Below are 23,772 nucleotides of genomic sequence, written 5' to 3'. Positions count from 1 at the left end.
AAACTCGACCCATTAAGAATTGCACGAAGCTTCGTACAGTTCTAGTTTAAGTGCATAAATTATGAGCAGATCGTGGACCTTTCAAAAAGTTTCTCGAACGCCGCTACGAGAAAAGACAAGGGGAGGGATAGAAACTTCGATACCTCTGTCTTTCTATCTCCATGCCTTTCCACGGACTTTTATCGATAGAACCGGAGTCCTTCGCCGAGAGTCTCGATTAATTGAGTTTTCTTCCTACTTTTTTCACTTCGCAGAGAAACGTCCTCCCACTTTCTTACTGTCGTGTCTCTTTCAAGCTCCATCCACCTCCACCCACGTTTCTCCGCGTCGATTAATCTCGATCGCCGTGAAATCGCGTTGCTTGCTTCGCCCTATTCTAGTGACTCGACAAACGAACGCTTTTTCTTGTATCCGTTCCAGGCTTCAACAGATTTCTTACGAATTCAATTATCATGGAACAAGTGGAATTTAAGGAGGCACGGAAAATTCATCGAATATAGGCGAATGTATCTATCGGCTGAAATGTATTTGAAATAGTCTGTGACACAGGTTCGTATTAACGATAACAACTATTACTCGATATTCTTTAATTTTTTCTTTTTTTCGTGGAAGTAAATAAGAAAAATATCTTGTCTTGAGCCTATCACGATATAGAAGGCTAGCCAGAAGGCTAGCATATTTTGAATCGAATAAACTACTTCAAACTATTTCAACACTTCCTAGGCAAGTCACTCTTCCTCGAGAAAGTTGCTCAGACTTCTAGATAGATGGTAATTCGTGGAAGAGGATCACGCAACAACTTTCTAGCTCAATTACACCCTCTTTTTACGTCGCTACATGTTCAAACGCAATATTAAATGTGTCTGTTATAAGGATCTTCGCACCCACACTCTTTGTAATCGAAACCTCCCTTTAAAAAGACATCGAAAGTGTCTAGAAAGACGCTGTTGGTGATTCAAGAAATAAGACAACAGTATCAAAGCAGATCAAAACTTCCTAGAAATTCTACGATCGGAGAATAATTTGCTAAAACGTGTCGACTGTCTCGAGAACAATTGTCGCTGCTAGTCACGCGTGGAATCATTTCCTGTGTTTGTTCGGAAAGTCTTCAAGTGACCTGCAGCAGCGTTTGTTTTAGAAAACGCTTCGAGACTAGCCCGAGCAATTACGTCGCGAAAGTTTCTTTCGAAAGTTTTTCTGCGCTTAACGAGCGTGATAAATTTCTGTTACGCGCTCCCAGGAGCTAGCGGACCCGAGGCCGAGAGTTTACAACGGCGATAAAAATCTCGTTGAAATTATTCATGGGCCGGGCTTGTACTTCGCCCTTCTCCATTCAACGGCCAGAAAATTGGTAAAGGAGGAGCAGAGGGTGGTAGGTTGTGACTCTCGCGCGGCGAAATCTTTCGTTCGAGATCAGACTCGCGACACGCTGTTAATTTTAATCAACCCGGCAACGAAAGAATCTCCTTTACGTCGTTCATAAATAAAATTAATTTTTAGACAGATCCCATTCTGTCCTTGCGTCAAATATCTACATTTCGCAAGATACATCCAGATATAGCGAGTTTAGCGAAAATCGATCCGATAATTCAATTGAGATTCAACCAGCTCGTAAATACATAGATTCTGTGAAATATAGAAATGCATTTATTGGCAATGTTATTGACATATTAGCGTGGCTGAATTATATTCGCCTTCTCACGTGTTAATTAATGCGCCCATATATGTATCTCTAGTAATAATCTTTATAACGGCGCAAAGATTTTATCGGGATCATCGATAATGATGCAGTTATCGAAATAGGTTAAACTGTCACGATGACCTTGATTTTCGACAAGAATGACATCAATAGATCCAGCCAGAAATTCTACATTGTGTCCGAATGACAAGGGAAATCTCATTTTTCACTATTGACTTGATTGATCCCTTTTTTGTTTCTACCATACTGGACGAATTTCAGGCGAAAAAAAGCTTGGGAAAATCCTTCCAACGTATCTCAAGCTTTGCTTCATCAGTTCGCTGATTAACTAAAATTTATCCATCGTTCAAAGCTGCCATGCTGTTTAATTAAAATTTAATTTGATATTTTTTCTTTCGTAATTTATTTTTCGTCCTTGTCTCTTTCCCTGGTCTCCGTGACAGCTTGATGAAGTTGTCGTTCCCAGGGATATTTCCTCCTTTATGGTATTATTCGAGGCTCGAGCGAAACCTTTCGCATTTAGGGGCTTTCCTTCGTGTTTTTCACGTCCCATCCCTTGACCAGTGGTGTGATCGAGAGGTCTACGCTTCGATAATCCATCTCGCACGTACATTCGAAAAAATACCCCGGGGACATATCGAACGCTCAAGCTTCGGGTATCTTTACAACGGATAAAGACATCAGTGTCACGAAATGACACTGGTTTCTTTGATAAATTACGCTCGCGACTACGCGCCACGTAAATTGCTACAAATAATTGAACGTCGAGATTTTCGAGAATCTTTCGCATTCTTTTTGCTCTTTTTATCCATCGTAAATCCTATAAATTACTGCCTCTATGATATTACTGCGTCCGGTGTAGTACGAACTCTAAAATTCTCAACGAATCCGATCACGTGTCGTCCACGATACATTTGATAAGCTAGTGGTTTTATCAAGATTCTTGGTATACACTCACTTTATGAAATTTTCGAGGAGCAATCGGATTCCGCCGATGCCCAACAACAGGAAGCCCCAGTTGACGAATCCCGTGAAGTCGCCGAAGCCCGAGCTCCAGGAGAACAGACTGTCTCTGGGACGATGACATCTGTAACGAAAAAGAACGGTCCAAGTTAAAAGAAATTCTCATTTCAAATCGATATCATACTGCTCTGGTCCGCGATATAAAGAAGGAGAGGCATCATAGATACATCACTAGAATAAGAATGGAACAATAAAGCCGCTTCCATACCCGTACAGTTATATGCATTTCCATTTCAATTTACGAAGAGGTACACGATTTATGCAACGTATTGAAAACATTTGCTCAAGCTTCTCCTATTTCCTTCTATCCTTCCTATCCACTCGGTTACTCTATCTTCCTTTTTTTTCATCCTTTCCTCTCGGCAAATATATACGATTCGTGATCCATACCACCTGAAACGAACGCTGGTAGAACAGGCCATGTCAGACAAGCGTATTAAGGACAGTTCTATTTCTGCATCTTCGAAGGAATATCGCTACCGTATCTATGCTGTATAATATGGAAGAAATGCTCGGCACATTCGAGATTCCTTCTCACCTACGACATGGAACTTCTATGGCTATTAAGTGGACAATGTTAACAATACACCAGTTCTCCATCTCATGGAATTTCAATGGCATATACAACATCGCGATGAGTGGCAAATACAAAAGCCCGTCATCGCCTTAGGTATCTCTCACGCAGATAATACATAGGGTGAACCTGAGTAATCGGCTTCCACGGACTACTGATATCATCCCTTCGTGACTGCGAGCGCGACAAGGGCTGACAAGGACCATCATGTAAACTTTTCAAAAGCGTTTTGTCTCGAAGCATAAAGCGTTCAGGGAGACACTTGTTCTTCCTCCGGATAAGACGTGCTTGCCTGAGTGTGAGAATTTAGGGAGACGAAACAAAGCACGAAGAGTTCACGGCGTTGGTTAAAAGTGGAATACATAAGTCTACTCTAACCTATGCCTTAGATAGAAATCATTCGGGAATTTTTCTCTGCCATCAAAAAATAGACTGCTACTCGGTATTTAAACTTTGATCTTACTGTCCGTCTACCAAGTTCTAACTGGTTTTTACATTAGGACATGATTAAGGTTGAAACTACAACGGCTTCTAAGCCGCCATCGCAGGAAGCCACGAGTCTTAAGTATTTACAAGGGAAGATCCTACGAGCAACTCGATCGGAGAGTTCAATCCCCTTGACGTTAAGTCTACCAAATCTCAAAGGAACAATACGATACTGGATAAAACAAAATGAAAAAGTGGCACAGTGGCGTAGAAGTTGCACCGTGAACGTAATACCGCGATTAAGCCACGAAAGATTAAAGACAGCGAAAGGAAGTCTTTCCTGAAATACTGCGCCGTTTGTCCCTCGTAATTACCTGACAGAAGTCCCTTATTTCCAGCAACTATGTGCATTTAATGTGATCGTTTAACCTGGCCGCTGTCTCGAGTAAATCCTAACTATTACTCTGAATTTATGGCAGATCGTGGTAATTAATGGAGCCGCGATAAAGCCAACAGAGTCGGCCGGAGAGCCGCACAGGAAGAGCTATCTCACACTTCTGATACTGGCCACGGCCTGCATGGCAGGATGCAGACGTGTCACCGAGAACTTCCATATGCATGAGTGCTACTGTACTGGGTGTTCAAAGTGTCGCGACCAACTTGCCCTGAACAATAGGGCCAGAGCAATAAAAGCGTAAACGGTCTTTCGAGTACTTGCATATGGTTAAGGTGTACCACAGGGACCTGTACGCGTTCGCGTGAGTTGAGATCTTAAGTGGTCTAACAACTGTTACAACATCTTTTCATTCTGACGAAATAATTCAGTGTAAACACGGTGTGATTACGATCGTGTTTAATATTTATAAAGGTTGCTCGTTTCTTCGCGAGATATCTTTTAATAAACTTGGAAAGAAGTCATCTCATATCCGTTAGAGAAGAATAGTTTGCAACTCGCTGTTTCGAAAGAATTTCTTTGCTCGGAGAATTCCTTTGGAATCGAAATAATCGCAAACCTTCGTTTTATAAAATTCCACTGGCGACTGACGAGAGGAAGGGCAATGCTTCGGAGCACGGAGTCGTGATATCAGTTAGAAACAATGTATTTCCGCGAGGCTGTGGACGATCCACCCAATGACCCCTGACAAGAAGACACAAGTTACCGTCTACTTCTCAAAGTTTTCGGGTACTCGGCATACTGCTTTTGGACCGGCATCTCTGTTTCTTACTGCTAAAAGGGAGGGAACTTCTTTCGTGTAGATGCGAAAAAACGGTCGCTCCCATGGTGAGAAAGTTCGCGACACGGTAGTTTTCAACACGACTCGTCGATGGCACGTGTTATAAGCCCCTCAATTATTGATGTCGTAAAACGAGGCGGCAAACTTTTTGCCCGTAGGCATTCGATAACAAGAGACACCCCTCGTTCGCTGTAACGCAAAAACACGGTTTAATTTTCGTGAAAATAATCTTGGTAGACTCGTTTACGAGAAAACGTAACAAGAATTGTTCCCTCCCTCGCCGTATATAAATCAAGTTCATGGAACAATATCATTAAAATTCATTCGTGTCCGATTTAGTTTTTTGTTGAAAAATTGCGGATTATATTTTCTATCCTTCGATATCAAAAGAAAAAGTCAGTTACGAACGAATTGACAGCAAAGTCACATAATAAAGAAGAATTGCAAATATAAAGTCAATTATCGAAAAATACCTTGTGTGGCAGTGAATATTTTAGTGTTCACTTTTTACCGGCAAATCTGAAATATTTTGTGCAGTACTAAAAATTCCTGCGCTGCTTAATGTATTAATTTAAAAGTTCACTGTATCATAAATATAATCCTACTTATTTTCACGTCACGAAACATGTAAATGGAAGCGTATAAAAATCGCGTTACCAGGCTCGGCGTTATTGTGACCGCTAATTAAAAAATGTGGCCGATCGTTGTTTCCCACGTTAGACAAGTCGACGCGGGAACAATCTTCCATCCACCAGACACGCTGCATGCGAGCGTGAAAACGTGAATGGAAAGGGAAGGGAATAATCGGCGCATACCAGTAGCACGAAACGGAATAAAGAACGGTAACGTATTTTTGCATGGTGCACCGAAACGAAATAGCGAACGATGTTTTGGTATAATTACCCAACCGTGCGATCGAACCGAGTAATATGGTTTAGTCTGGAAGAGTTTTTGTAAACTGGACGATCTACGTGGACTGTCCAAAAATCCGGATCATTCCAACTACTCTCGATTTTCCATTTGTTCATTTCAGTTCGTTAATTTTCCATTTGTCCGCGGTAAACTCCCTCAAAAACACGCGAAGATCGATATTTAAAAATGCGTAAAACTCTATTAACTCTCTGGCTTGTTCGAAACTAACCGTATTTCGTCTCTAAACAGAGAAAGTCTAATTCGAAAACCTTCTGACCTATGAACGGGCGTATCGTTAGTTAATTACACGCTCATTAAAATTATCGATACTGATAACGAAGCGCGACGTGCTCCGTGGTCCCGCAGTGCCAACCTGAGTAATTGTAGTTCTATTCACGTAATTAATATTCGGAACGGCGTATGCCGGTAACATTTTATTGCTCGGTGAATTATGCGTACGTTTTGCACGCACCAAAATCCATATTTGACGCACGGCGAATCGTAAAGTTAATACGAACGTCTGACGCAAGTAAAGTGCCATTATACCGGGGGATACGCGTCGTCACGACCCAAGTCATGCTTATCCGGCCGCTCATAATTCGTTTCACGATAACGGACAAGGTCCAACGGCCATTATCTAAACCACACAAGAAAAGTATATTACACACTGTCAACATTCGTGGTTGTTTCTATTATACGACCGGAATTGAAAGGCTGCCAATAGATTGTCGGTCGGTTATAGGGCAATTTCGAAATTAGTAATTCGATAAGATCTTTCCAAATCTCTGGAAATGATACATACTGTTTTAAAGCATCATTTTCGCTTAATCAACTAAACAAGATACAAGCTACAGATGCGAACTTGAAAATAATTTTGAAATCCCAAACTTTTCATTTTTATTTTTATCGCAATTTACAAATTCTACTTATTTTATCGGGAGGCTTGAAGTTATCAGTTCGTTATAGGTATCGTCCTCAAATAGCTGTTCGGTATCCATAAAAGATGTTCCTCGAATCTATTCTTCAACTCTAGTTCAATAAGGTTCCTATATTTTTATCTCGCAAACTATGAATGAACCAGCATCGATACAGTTACTACGTCTCGCAAGAAACCGGTAGGTAACACTTGATGCGATCCCGAAAGGCGAGAGACGAGGGGAAAGACGAGCACCCACAAAAGGGAGCACGGCACTCGCGTTTCTCTTTCATCCCCTTCGCTGTTCCTCGAATCTGAAGTCAGTCTCATCGGATACGGAAGCGGGGAAGCCGTTGTACATACAAGAGCGGACACGAAGATGAGAGGAGGATGGGTAAAAAAGGACGAAGACGAAAGGGCGTAGAATGGCAGAAAGGGGCAGCAGGTTCATAGGATTCCCGTATCTGCCTTGCGAATCTTCCTGACACCGGAACCCTCGTGAATATTTAAACGATAGACGGATATACATATATTACCCGTGTAATGAGGGAGGAAAACTTGCCGCTCAGCCAGCCGCCACCGGCGAATCGGGAGCAAACGAAAGAGAACGGGCAGTAGCAGGAACAGTAGAGGGTAGAAGAATACTCTAAATGATTCATGAAGGAAAATTAAATGGCGCCTTAAACAGATCTTCTTCCTAGCCCGGTTTTCGTTCACCTCGTCTTCCTTCCGTTCGTCGTCCTGTTCTCCTTCCAAGTTTGAAGCACACCGGAATCGATTACCAGGAGCCACGGTATTCCGTCTTTCTCGCCCCCTGTCTGTCTGTCGGTTCCGTCCGCATGTCTGTCTGCCTGTTTTATTGTCCCCCATCCTTTCACCGCGACATCCCTAACTTTCGCCGTTGCATTCCTTCCGTTCACGATCTCCGAGGTTCATCAGGGTTCCCCCTCGCCTGTTGTAAGAAGACAGCCTCGTTGTTGGAAATATAAATCCTTGTTCGACAAGGGTAAAGTCGGAGTTAGGGACGTTTAGACTTTGAAGAGAATTCTCTCTCTTGGCTACTTGGATTGAATTTTTCTACACTCCACTATTTTTATTACCGTAATATCAATAAATTTTCGCTGGGAAATTTAGATACGGCTTTTAACTGGATGTATTTCAATACTACGATATTTCCTCCCTAACATTTGGAGAGCAGCGAAATACCATTTTAATTCTAGTTAAAGCGATTCGTTTATTTTAGCCGTTTTCAATAATCGATTTTGGCAAGTAGATTCCGTGAATGAATGAATTCCAGGGACGAATGAATCGCGGCCGGTGATGTGGATCGTGCGGGGCAACACCGAATCCAACCTCAAAAACCGCAATCGTCTTCGTGCCTAATCCACCAACGCTCGTTCAGTCCCTTTCTGTCGACGTAATCGCTTTCCATTGTTCTTCCGGCTGATTTCACGCGCGAGATTCGACACCAACGCCGCAATCTTCCGCGAAGAAAAGAGCCGTACGATGAAAAGGGAGGAAACAAGAGGAAACTAGAAAGCGACGGCCGGATTGACAGCACAATACCGTTAATCCTCATTCGTTTCGAAGTCGTGTCAGCCGAAACGGTGGCGCGTCGTCCAGTCCGTCCGATGACGAAGATTAAAAAGTTTTTGCCTGACTAGACGAATCTCCAAAAAGAAAAAAAAGAAGGAATCAAACATCGAAACAACTGGTAGATAACAAATAATGCATTTTCTGGAAAGGAAATAAGACAGCGAGGAAAACTTCGAAAAAACGAGATCCAAGTATCGCTAGGTACTGGTACTTTTCCAACACTCGACGCTGCGAGCTACGAAAAGGAGGTGTTAGTTCGAACACGAAGGCTTGTGATAATGATACGAAGCCTGGGGATGGTGATGATGAATGTGCATGAGCGGCAAATTAAAATCCTCGAGGAAAATCTTGCGCATTCCCTTCGCGAGCTGTTCAATACCGTAACACCGAATGATTATTTCTATGTACATACACATGCACATATTGAGGAGAGAGAACGCAAAAGAATGTCCGCGAAATGATCACCAATCTGCTCTCCTTCTGCTTCCTCGAAGTTGTTATCGATTCGAATATCGAGCCCAGGGACTGGATAAGAGCTGTCCAGCAGTTGGAAATACTGCAGAAATATTAGCAAATAATAGGTGAGAACGTACTGATAACACCCGAGAAAGGGCCGCGATATATGCGAGAAAAAGATGGGGAGGAAAATAGCTGGGATATCATTGTTATCCGCCTCTCATTCGACTATACATTAGCGAATGATTATTGCCCTTCAGCAATAGCATGTCATTTCAGGGCACAGACAGACATATTGGAAAATGTTCATACTGGACGTTAATGGCATTCCTCGCCGTCTAACTATATAACGTGTAATTACAGTCCGTGTCACTGCGAGAATAACAAACTTTTTTGCTTTGAAATGGACATTGTTGGGTGAATATTTTACGGATAGGCACTGACTCTACCACCAGAGCGGAAGTCGTCGGGGATTAAATTCAATTTACGGGTAAACACATGCGAGCAGGATGTTCGCATCGAAGGATCGTGCAAACGGAAACTTTAAAATCAATCTGGAATTGAAAGATCGTGCAAGCCAGACATAGCTTTCCGTGTGAATTCCTTCGACCAAAGGGTTTGATCATTCGATATTCACCGCGTCCAACGAACCCAAACGCGCTCGCGCCTAATTGCAAAGTTGGCGAAAACAAGAAGTATCTGGCAAACACGGAACGGGTAAATACAGTAGGGCTCGTTTGTTTAAGAGACGGAGGAGTGGTGTGCCATCTCTGATTCTCCGGCATAATGGACGATCTCGAGCAAGAAAGCGAGAAGCGGGGGAGGAGGTGAAGGAGGAGTGCGAAGATGGGGAGAAGAAACAACTAAAGGTAGAAAGGTGTTCCTTCGCGGAGAGCAAAAGTAAGAGAGAAAAAAAGAAAGGAGACTTGTTTGCAGGTCATTATAGCTTGTCAAAGGGGCAAGAGAAGATTTCACTGTGTTTTCGGTAGTTGACCTCTCGCTAATAAAACAGAACTTGCCGGAAGGATGTGTTCTGAAATAAAGCGCCCCTGGCATCATCAACCTTCGCCAGTGTTCGTCTCGTCTCGCTAATTAACGTCCGCTTGCACGAGATCATAACTCCATCTAACGTGACTACGTTTATTTCTTTTAGTCTCCTTCTACTTCTTTTTTTTTTTTTTTTTTTTAGTGGAGCCTTGTTCGCAACATTTTTCCCGCCAGTCTCATCGCGTCTCTAAAATCTAAACAGAAAGCCTCGTGAATTTTCTTTTAGTCTTAACGCTCCTCCAGATTTGATCCTGTTTTTAACGCATTAATTTTTGATTGTGCGCTCGATTAGACCGTGGACTTGATTAAATTTTTTTCCACGGCGGATAGATATTAAAGCCACACGCGCGCGCGAAACTTCATAAATCTGAACAAATGGAATTTGCCCACTGCTCTGGCTTCTCCAGCCGCCGACCATCCTCCCTTTTTGTTTACGGAGAAATATTAACGCGAGTTATAGCTTTCCCTCGGTACTTTCACCAACGCTAGAGGATTCTTTGATTAGCGATTCTGATTGCAGGAACACGGCAGGTCGCGGAATCTACGTTTTGAATTGGATACGCCGTAAACCGATCATGAATTTATGATACTTCATTGCTCGCGGGAACGCGTACGAATTCACGAAAGTATTTCCGCGATATATCCCGGTTATCCTGCACTCCTCGTCTACCGCCGCCTCTTTTCCCTATCACAATATGCTTTTGCCTCGTCACTGAAATTAACATTTTAATTAAGAGCATGCTAGAGCAAACGCGCTGCCAACCATTCTATAGTAGATATTAACCTCGTCAGCTATTTTAGAAGACGTTACGAAAAAGCTTGGGAGGCAAAAGTTCAAATTAATATATACGTTACGAATCTCATTGAAACAAGATATGCCGTATCTTGATTAGCTTCATTCAAAGATTAATTCCTTCAGCCTTGAATTACAAAGCTCGCATTACATAACTAACTTGCAGTTTAAACGACTCATTGTCGCTCGTATAAATAGCATTCGATGGAGAAGAAAAAAGGAATAATTAATTACGGCAGGCTTATCGCGTAAAAAAAGTGGACAGGAGATTGTTAATTACTGTGAACAGAAGTGTGCGGTTTGTTCCAAGCGCACCTATGGGAATTATTCCGTAATTCGTACAAAGAGAATTCACAGCACTCTGTTGTTCCGATTCGCATTACCCAATGTGCACAGCGATACTGTGTGACCCAACCGGACGCGGTTTTTGAGCGTTTGATTTGTTAATTAATAGAAACCGTTTGCGACTGCATCCTACTACAAGCAACATAACATTCGGTATCGAACGAGGCTGCACTGCCGTTTTAATTACGTGTCAATAATCTCTTTTTGATACTTATTAAAACAATTTAGAATTTTATTTGAAAACTTGTAACATATTTTGCTACGCTCATAAAATAAGATTATAAAATGTTTTCAGCCTTGAAATTATGATACTAGAGAATTGTGTAAATTAACATACTTTATTCTATATGTACAATTTTATTTTGTAATTTGTAATTTACACAATATGTTAAGTACATTTGTATTTAAACGTAATTTATTGCATGAATATTATCTTGATTAGTATTGATTTTTTAAGCATATCTATTATCATAATTAATTCCAACGAATAGAACAGGAAATGTTGCAGTAAAATTTACGCGTGTATGTTAATACTGCGCTTTGCTATAAAATACCATCAAGTCCGCACACGAACAACTTTCTGTTTGTGTAACCGAAGCGAGCCACGATTAAGCCTGATATATTGCTATTTATATATCAGCAAAGTCTAATCTAATAGCGTGCAAATATATCTTAAGACAATTCAGTGCATAAACCAACAACGTTATCGGCTAAACATGATAGAATTCCGTGTACATACAATCTTCTGAGCGAAGAAAAGCAAGCATTATTTCAGGATTATTAACGACTTTAAGCCGCCATCAGAATATTTTGCGTTTTTCTTGCAATCTACGACATGTAGGATGATTTACAATCGCATATTGAAATCTCGATAATTGCCTTAATTACTTTAAATTCGTTCTAAACAATCACGTGAGTATCGAATGAATTATCTTAACTTAACAGATATCGAATAATATATTCTTATCGTTCAATACTGCGGTATTAAGTCATAAAACGGAATTGAACTATCAGATGACTAAACGTCACTGCGATATTTTCTTCAATTCGTTAAAACTCGAGAAGCAAACGCTTGAAGTATTGACACGCAATTAAGATTCGTTCGGCGTAAAACGGACAAGGCTTGATTTATTACAAAATGCAAGAAACGAGGAAAAAATATGTAGTCGGATTAAAATTGGTCGATCAACACGTTCTGGAACCCGTTCATTACTTATTTCAGACGTCTAACGAGATCTTATTGATCGTAAAGTTAGGACAGTTAATTGTCATTCACTTTGCTTGAACTTTAAATGAAGCTTCAGCCGAGATTCCCATTGTTTTCGAGCATGAAGCTCGAGTATCACTGTCGGTTATCGCGAACCTGGCATCGAGATAAGTTTCCCTGTTGCAAAGGAATGGGGACTGACGCATAAGCGTGGGAAGAGCGAAACTCAATAATTATGCCATAGCTAGAGAACGAATTATCTAGCTGTGTTTTCTTGACGTGTAGTTCCATTAGAAGAGGCGAACGGCTCGTTAAGAAAGTTTTCATTTCCACGACGTGCACTCTCAAGACTGCATTCGATTGTCTGTCCTCGTGTTCGTTCTACTGAATGAACTTTAAACAGCTTATTCCCACCTCCAACTTTGTTTCTGAAATCATCCACGTCACTGCAAATATTGACTATCGCGTTATTCACTTTCCTAAAACCAGTTCCTAATTTGTCGACGTTTAAACTGGTAACATTGGAAACGAGATTTGTCTTCGATTTCTACACTATGTAATCCAAGATATTCCATGTTTCTATGGAGACATTCTTCAATAATAATAACGTCTGTAATACGATCCAGACGTTACGACGTTGATCGCTACTTCTACTTTCTACCGAATTAAGTGCATGAATGCAATCAGACAATTAAACACCAATTACTTGCCAACGTAAGTGTATACTACGGCTAAGACGTTACGTGAACCTTAACCTTGTTCCAAATGATAAAACTTTATCTTATCATCTCTTCAATAGAAGTGAAATATAGAGTTTATATCGATAAAAATTTGTACGATTTAAGCTACAAATCTTATATTTAAATAGCGAAACCTAATTTTCAATTGATGTAACACTTGCCTTAAAAGGATATAATATTTTTATCAATTCCAAAAAGGTATGTAATGAATCTTTTTCATCTCATTAGCCCTAATCTGAGTTCATTAGTCCATATCGGAATATCTAAAAAGTGCTCGATTCTACCATAAGCGTAAATAAATATCGCGATCAAATAGAAGAGAGGTGTTTTATCGTTAGTCTGAATCATCTCAGATCACCTATAGAACAGATTAATTAACTAAGGATGTGGAAGGTGTTATGAAACGAAATATAGGAAATTTATGCGCACTACACTACCGACTGACCTCCGCATCGATTATGATGTGCGACAGAACGGCGTGGAGGAACGTATGCTAAAACGAGAAAAGGAATGCAGCGTTCGAAAGAGGGGATCGTGAATTCACAGTTGTGCTCGATCAGAAACGAAACGCGCATGCGTGTTGTTTCGTAAAGTTGTCTGTTACGTTGGAGAAACTCGAGAGGATCAGAAAATTTTGTGTAACCGTGTTCTCGTCGACGTCGATCATCGTCTTCTCGGCGATACTTCCTTACCGACAGTTTCAAACGATCATTGGAAGAAACGACAAAGTGTTTACGTGAACTGTAGCGGAAATCGACTTCTGGTTCGTTTACACTCGAGACTGTTTACAGTCGTATATAACAAAAATGTAAGACTCACGGTTTATCAGGCTGTGATTTACGTGCCAACATTTCCGCTTTTTGGATCTCCTCGGCCCGTGTCACGCTTTTCGTCCTCCTTAACCTCACCTTCGTGTCGTTTTCATGCTCTATCGTCATGTTGGCACTCTGCGACGAGGGGCAAGCACCACGCGCGCTCTACGACGTGCAGGGATTCACACACAATCGTACACAAACTCACACGTGCGCAATTAACTCGGTGAGCCGACTCACACTTCACGTTTACACTAAGAGAAAAGAAAACGAAATCGGACAAAGACTGATCGAAATAAAACGTTTACTTTCACGGATGACGCGGTAGACCTGATAGGGATTTACAGATCGAATTGTAAGATCCTATAGCTCCACCTGGTCTGTTTCACCTGCAAAGTGTCGATATAGCTAGACCGGTATACTTAATCTCTGGCGTTTTTATATAGTCAGACCACACACGCGATCGTGTTTACGAATAGACAGTCACGGTGATACTACCGGCTTTCATTGGCCTTCTCGGTCCGTTGTGTATTTATCTTTGTCTTCTATAGATAACAAGTAGTAGTAACTACGCTTTTTCATAGGACCATTTCTCGATCACGTTCTCTAATGTGAATGTATTTTTTAACATAGAGGGCATGAGTGTTTTACTTTTTTGGCGGGTTATGCAAGTTCCTTTCAATATGTTTTTTTCTTGGCGAGTTATGCAAATTTTTCACAATTTGTATTACCTGTATTACGGAAAAATAAAAGAATATTTTGTGTAAAGAAAAAAATAAATAATATGCAGACATGTTTTTCGACCTTGGCTGCTTATTATCATGTAGCTTGGTAGAGGGAAGGAATTAAATAAACAATACGATTAACTAACATGAATTTGAAGTGACTAACAGGAAAAGTAAATATACCATGAAATGACGCACTATACATTCTTTTTATATGATTAGCCAGTTATAGTGTGATACTTCGTAATGTCTGTAATGTCTCCTACATAAAAGGCTGGATAACTGAGGAGCGTTCTAGTATTTAGAGCGTGTGCAACTCGAAAATTATATTCGCAAATCACTCTACCACGATCTGTCGTTCTTAAAAAGTTAATGTCTGTTTTTAAAAAACGGACTACACCATAAATGGACCGTGCTGAACGTATTTATATTCTAGCTGGCTTGCAACAACTAGATGGTCCGGATCATCCTTCTCAAAAGCTAGACAGTTTATACAAAATGCTTTGCCAGTTTTTGCTTTATCAGATTGCCGTAGCTGCTTTGTCACGAACAATTACCTCGTTGTCAGTTGTAGCACGATTCATTAAACATACTGTGTAATTGTGTCCTGACTGCGCTATGTAATTTAACTTCTTCAAGGTTGTAACTTTAAACGCAAACGCGCTCAAGCAGCTTCACAAATGTTCCCCTTTCTCCGGTTCTCGCCGGTGAAAGAAGCTGCTTTTACCGGCTCATGACGTTTAAGACGCGAACTTGACGCGAATAATTAGGTAATTACTTATAATCTTTAGAGAAAATCTCGAGGGCTTAAACGTCAGGTGAACGCGCGCACACTCTGGACGCGTCCATTTTTGCAGTCGTTTGGATAACAGCGAATATAGTCCGCAATTAAAATGGATAATTACCGTGTATCGTAATCCGGCTTTACGGGTTGAAACTTCGTATTTTACAGTGGTAGTTACAATTTGATGGCATTTTTGTTCCTCTGTTTCTCGTAATAAAACGTAATTCCCTCACCTGTGTTTTCACAATCGAATAAGGAAACCAATGATGTATCGTTCGTTGCTTCTTTTGAATATTCTGAAATTGAGTATTTTAAATGACAAAAGATATATATACAATATGTACAAAGCGAATAATTTATGGAGAGGGATTTTACATTAAATATGCTCGGTCAGAAACGCGATGGCTTAATTACAATTCGATTTAGATTCGTTAATACATATACATATTTTCAAATTATCAAAGAACATTTTAATTGTTGATAAAATAACATTTATTTTTGCTCTTACTCGCACACTGCTGTCTTTCCACGGATATAATGTCACCACGGAAAATCGTTAAGAATGATTTAATGAAATTCATCCGTGTTCACACGGTAATTATCTTGACAAAATATCCATTAAAACTTGAGATATCGCAAGCTTTGCTTTTTGAGTTTGCCGATTGGGAGAAGCCCCCTCTCGCTTCGTCTGCATCTCCGTGTCGTGGAAACCCGGGAACTCCAATGAACGGTCGAAAGTTTCGGAGTAAATAAACTGGTGGCCAAACACGTGAGACAATTTCGCGTGTCAATTACGCGACTCTTCGAATCCTTGACTTAGCTGAAGGATCGTCGAACTCTGAAAAGACGAGGATAGACACCAGTTGGAAGAAAAGCTAATTAAAGTGGCGTATTCGAGGGCGGAAACCCGCAGATCCACGACAAACGCACAGGAAATCCGTCCCTTTAAACATCCCTAATGCCACGATGCATCCACTTCTGAGGATTCACAATTAAGCGCGTCTCTTGACGAGCATCGTCGTGAAACGCTATCAAGCTCGTTACTAATTATCTTCAGCCACGATGTATCAGAGCTCGCGAAGCGGAATGTTGTCAAATGTAACCACCTCACGTCGCCAACTGTAACAACACTTTCACGTTACATAATACATTCGTTTCAAACAAATTCAATAGTCTGACGTAAGGTAGTTAGAGGCAGCCGATTCATTTTTCAAACTTAATTATGAGCAGTTCAATTTTAGATTTGCAACTCAGAGAATGATAAGTATAGGAGTTGCTAAAAAGATAAGGAGGATAACATTTTTAAAGAATGAATCACGAACTTTCTTTTTTCTGTTGTTTATTTTTATACATTCTTAACCATAATAGAAACAGTAAATTAATGAACATCTATACGCAATATGAATAAATTACGAGCATAGTGGCGACGGACAAGTAATCGTTAAATACTTCCTTTCATTCTTACAATCAAGGAATAATGTGAGAGATACACCAAATTCATAGGAATTACTTATGAATGACGAGAGATTGGGACCGAAGCGGATATTTATATTGGAATATCAGGAACGAATGAGAAGCAATTCAGAGAATACACGTGGAGATTTGACATGCATAGTGTTACGTGCGCTTTTGGCAGCACGTGGTATGAACGTGTGCTGTGCAGGTGGAATTTTTAGGAACGCGATATGTTTCAGAAACGAGGGAGAGTTCTGCATAAATGATTACAGAGTAGAGGAAATTGAGAGCTATCGTTATTAATTCACCAATAAATACAATTTTCGTTATTTCATTTTATATTTTCTAATAAAAGCCTGCCAGCAATTCAACGTTCCTACAGTAACAAGCGCGTTCCGTAAAGTTTAGAGCTCAATTAAATTCGGCTGCACTCTATCAAAACACATTCTCCTTGGTTTCGTTTATCACGCGAATGAAATACAACCTAGTCAATGAATACAATGAGCCGATCGTGTGTTTGCTGTACCTAACCGCAGCGAATTTAACCTGCATTTTAGGCTGAAAGGGAACAGCTTAGCCGCGAAAGCTAGCGCGAATATATTGGCACGTACGAACAGTAAGCAAAGTCTATATTCATTCTCCGTTTCGCCTCGTTTTCCACCCGTACGCTGGCATGTACATTTCGAATAGCCGTTTCCATGTAGGGAGAGCGAGATACAGGCTGGAAGGAGGAAAGCCGTACCAGTCGTTTACGAACTCCCTTTATGGCCAACCACGGATATTACTGAGCACGGTGGCAAGCACGTTACTCTACATACGTAGTTACACGTCGACAGGATCTCCACAGACATCTGCCGACCCGACGGCAGAGCGGGTTTCCAGGATTCGGCGGCAACGCTTATACTCGACAGGGCTCTTTTACTGGCCACTTTGCACCGACCGCGGTATCTAATATCCTCGGGACAGTGTCCTCGATTTTAAAAAACCCTGTCACGCAACGACCGTAATAAAAGGGACACAGGAGTGGGAAATGGGGAAATTCTGAAAATTGTGCGGAGGGCAAAAAGCGGGGAAAAAGCGTCGTTACCGGGATGTTGGTGAACGTGCAGCCTCTGTGAAACCATGGACAAGTCGATTAAACGATACCTAGCGCGGCCGTGTCCCCACGGGAGATCTTCTCTGGCGTCGCGTTTTAAAATTGCACCACGCGCTTCTCTCGTCTCGCTGAACCGCCAGAAAAAATAAGCTACGGTTTATCTTTCGCAAGAATAGCACGTTTCGCGCAGGTTCCTCGACAGAAAAGAGGTAGAAAAGAATTTACCAGTACGGAAGTGTGATTTTTATCGAATGATCGTTCGATGCTGGAAAACGTCATTGAAGTTGCTCCGAAGGGTGTAATTCTCGACGCCAACCCACAACGGTTACAAAGAAACTAGCCTTGTAACGTTTCATGTGACGTGATCCCGTTATCTGGCTACTAAGCGGTTCGTTAAACGTCTTTCACGAGCGTCTCGAGTAGATCGTCTTCGAGAACGACCGTACCTATCGTCGCGGTCGTTTACAACCGATTACGTGCCCAATGATCTCGCGTGATTAAACGTCACACGCGAAACTCTTGTAAAGAGGAATAAAAGCAGCGAATAGCAAGTTGAACAGCATTGATACGATCTGCCCGTGTTCATACATAGTTCGATCGTAATGATCGAACGATAGCGGTCAAAGTCCCGATCACGCGGAAAAATATTGCGACCAAATTATCCTCTACGTCGTAGCATCATAGCATCGATCAAACAAACGTTTCGTTTATAGCGGAAAGTCGTGTAAATTTCCAGTCTATGATCGTTTAAATTTCGAATGGTAAAACAAGAAAAGTTGCAAAATCGTATTAACGATTATCATCCTCGCGTGTACAGGAAATTGCAGAGCTTGCCTGTACAGTCTTGCAAACATCTGTCAACGTCGAAACGTGTCTGGATTCCATCGAGCATCAAGTGGCATTCCTTCTTTCCTTTCTATTCATACGTCAGTCGCTCCAAAGAAAAAGAGGATCGGCGGAACTTCAACGGACCAACAACCCGTGTACGAAAACTTTCGCAATATTGGTCGAAACATTCCCATCCTTGTATCATTGCCTTCTTGTTCTGTAAACCAGCATCGAAATAGATTCGGTGACCGACTGTATGCGAGATTCGCGCTTTGTATTCAGAAACCGTGTCGTGCAACGTGGCATCTGGCCGCGCTCCTTACCACGTTGTCGAAATACTCTCGATACCTAAACTTGCCCCTTGATGTATCGTTATTGACCTCGTGGAATTGCAAATGATCGTACCTATTCGTCGTTCGCCTACTCTTTCGCGAATTTCACGTCCAAACTAAATGAAAGAAAAAACGAGAGAGGAAAGAGAAAAACGATTCCGGTGGAGCGTTTTGCGGTGGAGTTCACCGGCGGGTTGGAATTTATTTTTCTGGGATCGAATTCCCTCGAATAGAGCGAGACAGCGTTAGCGGACAGTTGTTTCTTCGCGAAATTAATTTGAGCCCATGGGATCGTGGTAAAGGGCCGAACAAGCCCGCAGGACGACTATATTTCAAAGCGCTGAAAAGCTGCCGATACAATGGCACAGACGACGTCCAGCCACACCAGTACTTGTCTCTCCTTTGGGCTACTAAATAAATTAGACCCAGTCACGCCCAATTGGAGTTTCGTGTACGATTTTTCATGGAAGCCATGCTACCGCTTAGAGGGATTCATACACGCTACACACTCACATCGGATCCAATCGATGTGTTTTTACATGGAGCTGCACGTTTCAGTTTTCACGATTTTACATAACTACCGTTTATATAATTGTGTATATGTACGATCTTGGGATCGTATCAAATAAATGGATGTCTAGTTGGTATCTTCGTATTTCTGAGTATTCGTAATACGTATATGTACATATGTATACAGATACGTATACACGCGTATTTACCACGCGAGCGAACGATATCCGAGGAACGAAAGGAAATGGTCCTACTATCCGCGAGGGATTTGAGAAATACGCGAACGCATACAGAGCGAACTGTTACCGCAAATCCACCGATTGAGCTTTCGCTGAAAGTCTGCTTATGGGGAAGAAGCACAGACAGCCTTCCGTTGACTGAACTATAACGGGAGAAATCTCCTTCGGACTGTTTCACCTCGGGGGCGAATGTAAATTTCGCGTAAACCCTACGGTAACAGGTTCATTTGTACGAGAAACGCCGGACGAGAATAAGCGAATAACCGCGCGAATGAAAATCTTTGCTGCATCTCCGGTGAGAATTTATTACATTGAATGCGCCGCTTCTTTATGCGAATGAAAATGAAAATTAGACTGCATGCCGGTTTAATCAAGCTGTGACTAATTCAGGAATCATTGGTATTTCTCGCTTTCATGCTGTTTCTTAATAAATACAAACTCTACGAATCCAATTCTTAACTTGCATTTTTATACATATGCCTCGTACGTGTATTCGAAATAAAGATTTATCGTTTTCTCTAGATAGCCACCAAGTCCGCGTAATCTACGAACAGAATCCGAGTAACAACCTAATTTAAGTCGTTTAAGACCAGGTCGTTCGGTATGTCGTTGGAAAGAAAGATAGGTAAGAATGTGGAATCCAATCAATCATTATCGTTAATCCATCGTCTACGTTCGAGAAGGAGATCGGTTGTTTGCAGGCCTGGCGTGGCTTAAGGATTGCACTAAGGGCTGAGGATGTGCGGTCTGAGTCTTAGAGCAATGGAGGGTGCGGCTGCCTGTAGCATGATCCTCCCTAAGCCGAGGCTAAGAGGCTATTAGTTAGCTCTGCGAGCAGCGACGTAACCCCAAAGACTAACACGGTACTTACACCTTCCTGCTTCGTAGAGATCGCAAGATATTCAACCAACTAGTTCCCATAGTATGTTTGCACATGGAAGGTGAAACTGGCGATATTCGGAGAATAGCGTCGCCGCGCAAGATCAACGATAAGAAATTAATATTATAACAAACTTCACGAGCATCGGTTCCAGTGTTCGGCGCCAAGCAATTAGAGATACAATCAACTGTTCCCGGATTACATGTAAATGAAGTCTCAACGGAAGTACCTGGTCGGATTAGATAAATTAATTCAAAGAGAAAGCAAAAGAAAAAGAAAGAAAATCGAAATAGTGATTCGGCGTAATTTGCTTCGCAATTTTCTTTTTCCGTATCAGGTTCTAAGAAGTCAACGGATTTTGAAGAAGAAGAGAGTAATCGGATAAAAGTTACAGGAATTATTCACACGATTTAGCAAAGAATTTCCCATTTTATTCGTGTTAGGTATAAATTGCATGAAAATGGAATGTATTTTGATAGAATGAACATTATTATTAATGGACAAATTATCGAGGAGCTACGCATTATGCACAAACCCCGTAGAAGTCCATCGTAAGCATCTAATCTTGCCCTTTGACCCTTCTCCCTGTAGCGTTTAGCCCATACACCCCTTCGTACATCAGGAAATCTCCGCAAAGCCGATTAGTAGTCAGAGCACGTCCGTTATTAGCCATTCGGCCGGATGTGGTCTAAAACTACTAAAATCTGAATCGATCTCAACGATCTAGAACGACCCTCCTTGCTAATTTATAGAGCGTCACAAGCTATGTAACAGACTGAAACTTTTTCCTCGGGCAGCTTACCAAATTTTAATGGAATTTTACAAACTAATTAAAGATTCAATTATAAATTAGAAAATTACACGTGTGGTTAAAAAAATGTCTAGTATCATTTCATCATTAAAAAATAATTATCGCATTATCTACTTATGAATCGTGAAATGGCATAATGCCACAAAGGTGAGACAAGAAAAAGAAGAGTAGAGAAAACGATGAAAATACGAACGAGGCTAGGACCTAGATTAGGTAAACAAATCTCCTATTATGCACATATTCTAGACAATCATAGTAGGTTCGGGTTTTGTAAAAAATAAAGTACAAATGGTGCAAAATAAATGCCGAAATGGCTAGCTCGCGTGCAACTGCAAATGGATCTGAATTAATTAAATTAATGTTCAACTGTAGCCGGTAGCAATGCCGGGTCATTGGAAACACGATCAAACCCATACACCGTACGAAATGGTATGGTACTCTGGGGATGCGTAGCTACCTCTTTGTTATCCAATTTTATTCTTTTAATCTTTTTCACGGTGCAATTATTTTGTGTCTACCAAAAAATACAGAAGAAAATCTCTCCAATTTTAAATATTTTATGCGTCGCTTTATCGATATTTGGGATAATGTAAAACCATAAAAACTATTCAATGAACTTCTTTGCCATTGGATGAGTTTGGTTCGTAACGAGGAACAAAAACGAACGTGAACGAAATCAATAGTTGTTGCTGATTTTCAGCACGTACGACAACAAATTTTCAAGCTTCCCCTCCTTTCGCCACCGATGTTGCGAATATTTGCAAAAGCACGTTTAGCAAGAATACCAGCGTTGCACCGAGAAATGATGATAAGGGGTGAGAACCGGAGGACGTTAAGTTTAGAAACAAGCACGATCGTAAAAGTTGCAAACTTGAAGCTGCGCTGGTCGACGAAGCGAAAAGCGGACGAGACTGGTACTAAATATGAATCATAAAAGAAGCATAAAGATAATTGTATGCTAATAGGCAAAGCGTATGCGCCACGTCGCCCAGAACAGCTCAACATCTCCCGTTATTACCTACGTAGCTGCGTTATACCACCCACACACACGAATCTTCACAGTTTCTCGCCGTACAATTTCTGTGATACGACGTTGACACGAGCTAATTTCGTGTGATCAAGTTTTGGGAAAGGATCCATGCGGAAAAAAGAACATATAACTTGTTATACCTTGTCTCTATTTCATTTAAGAACCATCCTTTCATCTTTTTATTTTATATTTGCTTTCATCTTCTTCTATAATACTTTATGATACACTAATACTTTATGATGTTGATGATCAAATTCCTTTATGATACACTATTTTTTCTTGCTACTTTCAAATGTATTAAACTTTAATAGATTTTAGGCATCCTTTTAAGCTGATTGAACGATCATTAATAGGGTAATAGAGAAGGTACTAAAAATAAATCGAGCAAACTGATTTTAATTCAAATTAATTCAATTGTTCATTCAAATTATTCGAACGATCAATTTCGCTGAAAAGGTCATTCTCGAAATTGTAGAAAATTTCGATGGAACCGTGCAAACTTCCAAACGAGTTCTCGAATTAATATATCGAAAAAGAGAATCAAGAATTGAATTTATTACTCGGAACAAAATTCTCAACTACCAACGAATAATTTGCTGTCGTCTCTTAAAGTCAAGAGAACAATGAAAAAGTTGAGAATAGAAAGGAATGGATAAACGAGGCAGTGACCGGGAATGTGTGGAGTGTGGTTTTTCACGAGCTCGTGAATTGAGAACCGGAAAATCAAGAAGGATCTTCTTGACCGTGTCGCCGACTTTTACAGTCGATCGTCCCGAGAGCTTTTACGAGCCTTGACGAGAAAGTACCGTCACGATGTGTAAACCATGAGCCTTTTCGACAGCCGCTCGAGCCTTTGAAGCTCTCCTTTTCTTTCGGCGCTGAACCTAAAGGAATGGAAAATGGAGCAGCCAAGGACAGCCTTGACAATATTCCTTTCAGAGCTCGAGAGTAGCTTTTAAACAAGCTAACTCGAATATTTTCAAGCGGTTGAATGTCAGCCTCCGAGATTTATTTGATAATACTATTGTAATAAAATGAAAAAAATACTGAACGAATAAGTGATATTATTCGTTAGTCAGAATTATCGATGCAAGTTTTAGAATGAATTTGATAGAAATACCAAGCACTTATACAGAGTACAAGAACAATAACAGTTAGATAACGAGCGACCCTTTGTCTCGCCGCAAACGATCCAGAATAAGGAAAGTACCTAATCGAATTTTGCAAAACTTGTTATGAACTGATTTGCTACGGTGCTTCCTTTGAAGGTGCACTCGCTTGCAAAATACCGAAGTGAGAAC

General features: G+C 40.9%; 1 protein-coding gene across 3 annotated transcripts in view; it reads right to left on the bottom strand.

Moving 5' to 3' along the window:
- The window catches only part of LOC126922493 (diacylglycerol O-acyltransferase 1), a 98,825-nt gene that overhangs the window by 74,100 nt on the left and 953 nt on the right, over window positions 1–23,772 (bottom strand). For 2 of the 3 annotated variants that reach the window (XM_050735071.1, XM_050735073.1), the window contains exons 2-3: window positions 13,789–16,409; window positions 2,658–2,786 (exon numbers count right to left, since the gene is read on the bottom strand). In XM_050735071.1, coding sequence (XP_050591028.1) covers window positions 2,658–2,786; window positions 13,789–13,907 — 248 coding nt within the window. In that variant the 5' untranslated portion in view covers window positions 13,908–16,409. The remainder of the gene's footprint in view (window positions 1–2,657; window positions 2,787–13,788; window positions 16,410–23,772) is intronic. The other variant, XM_050735072.1, reaches the window with a different exon arrangement.

Source organism: Bombus affinis, chromosome 12, assembly GCF_024516045.1.
Source record: "Bombus affinis isolate iyBomAffi1 chromosome 12, iyBomAffi1.2, whole genome shotgun sequence".
In the NCBI taxonomy this organism is placed as follows: Eukaryota; Metazoa; Arthropoda; class Insecta; order Hymenoptera; family Apidae; genus Bombus; species Bombus affinis.
This window is presented reverse-complemented; position numbering and strand designations above follow the sequence as displayed.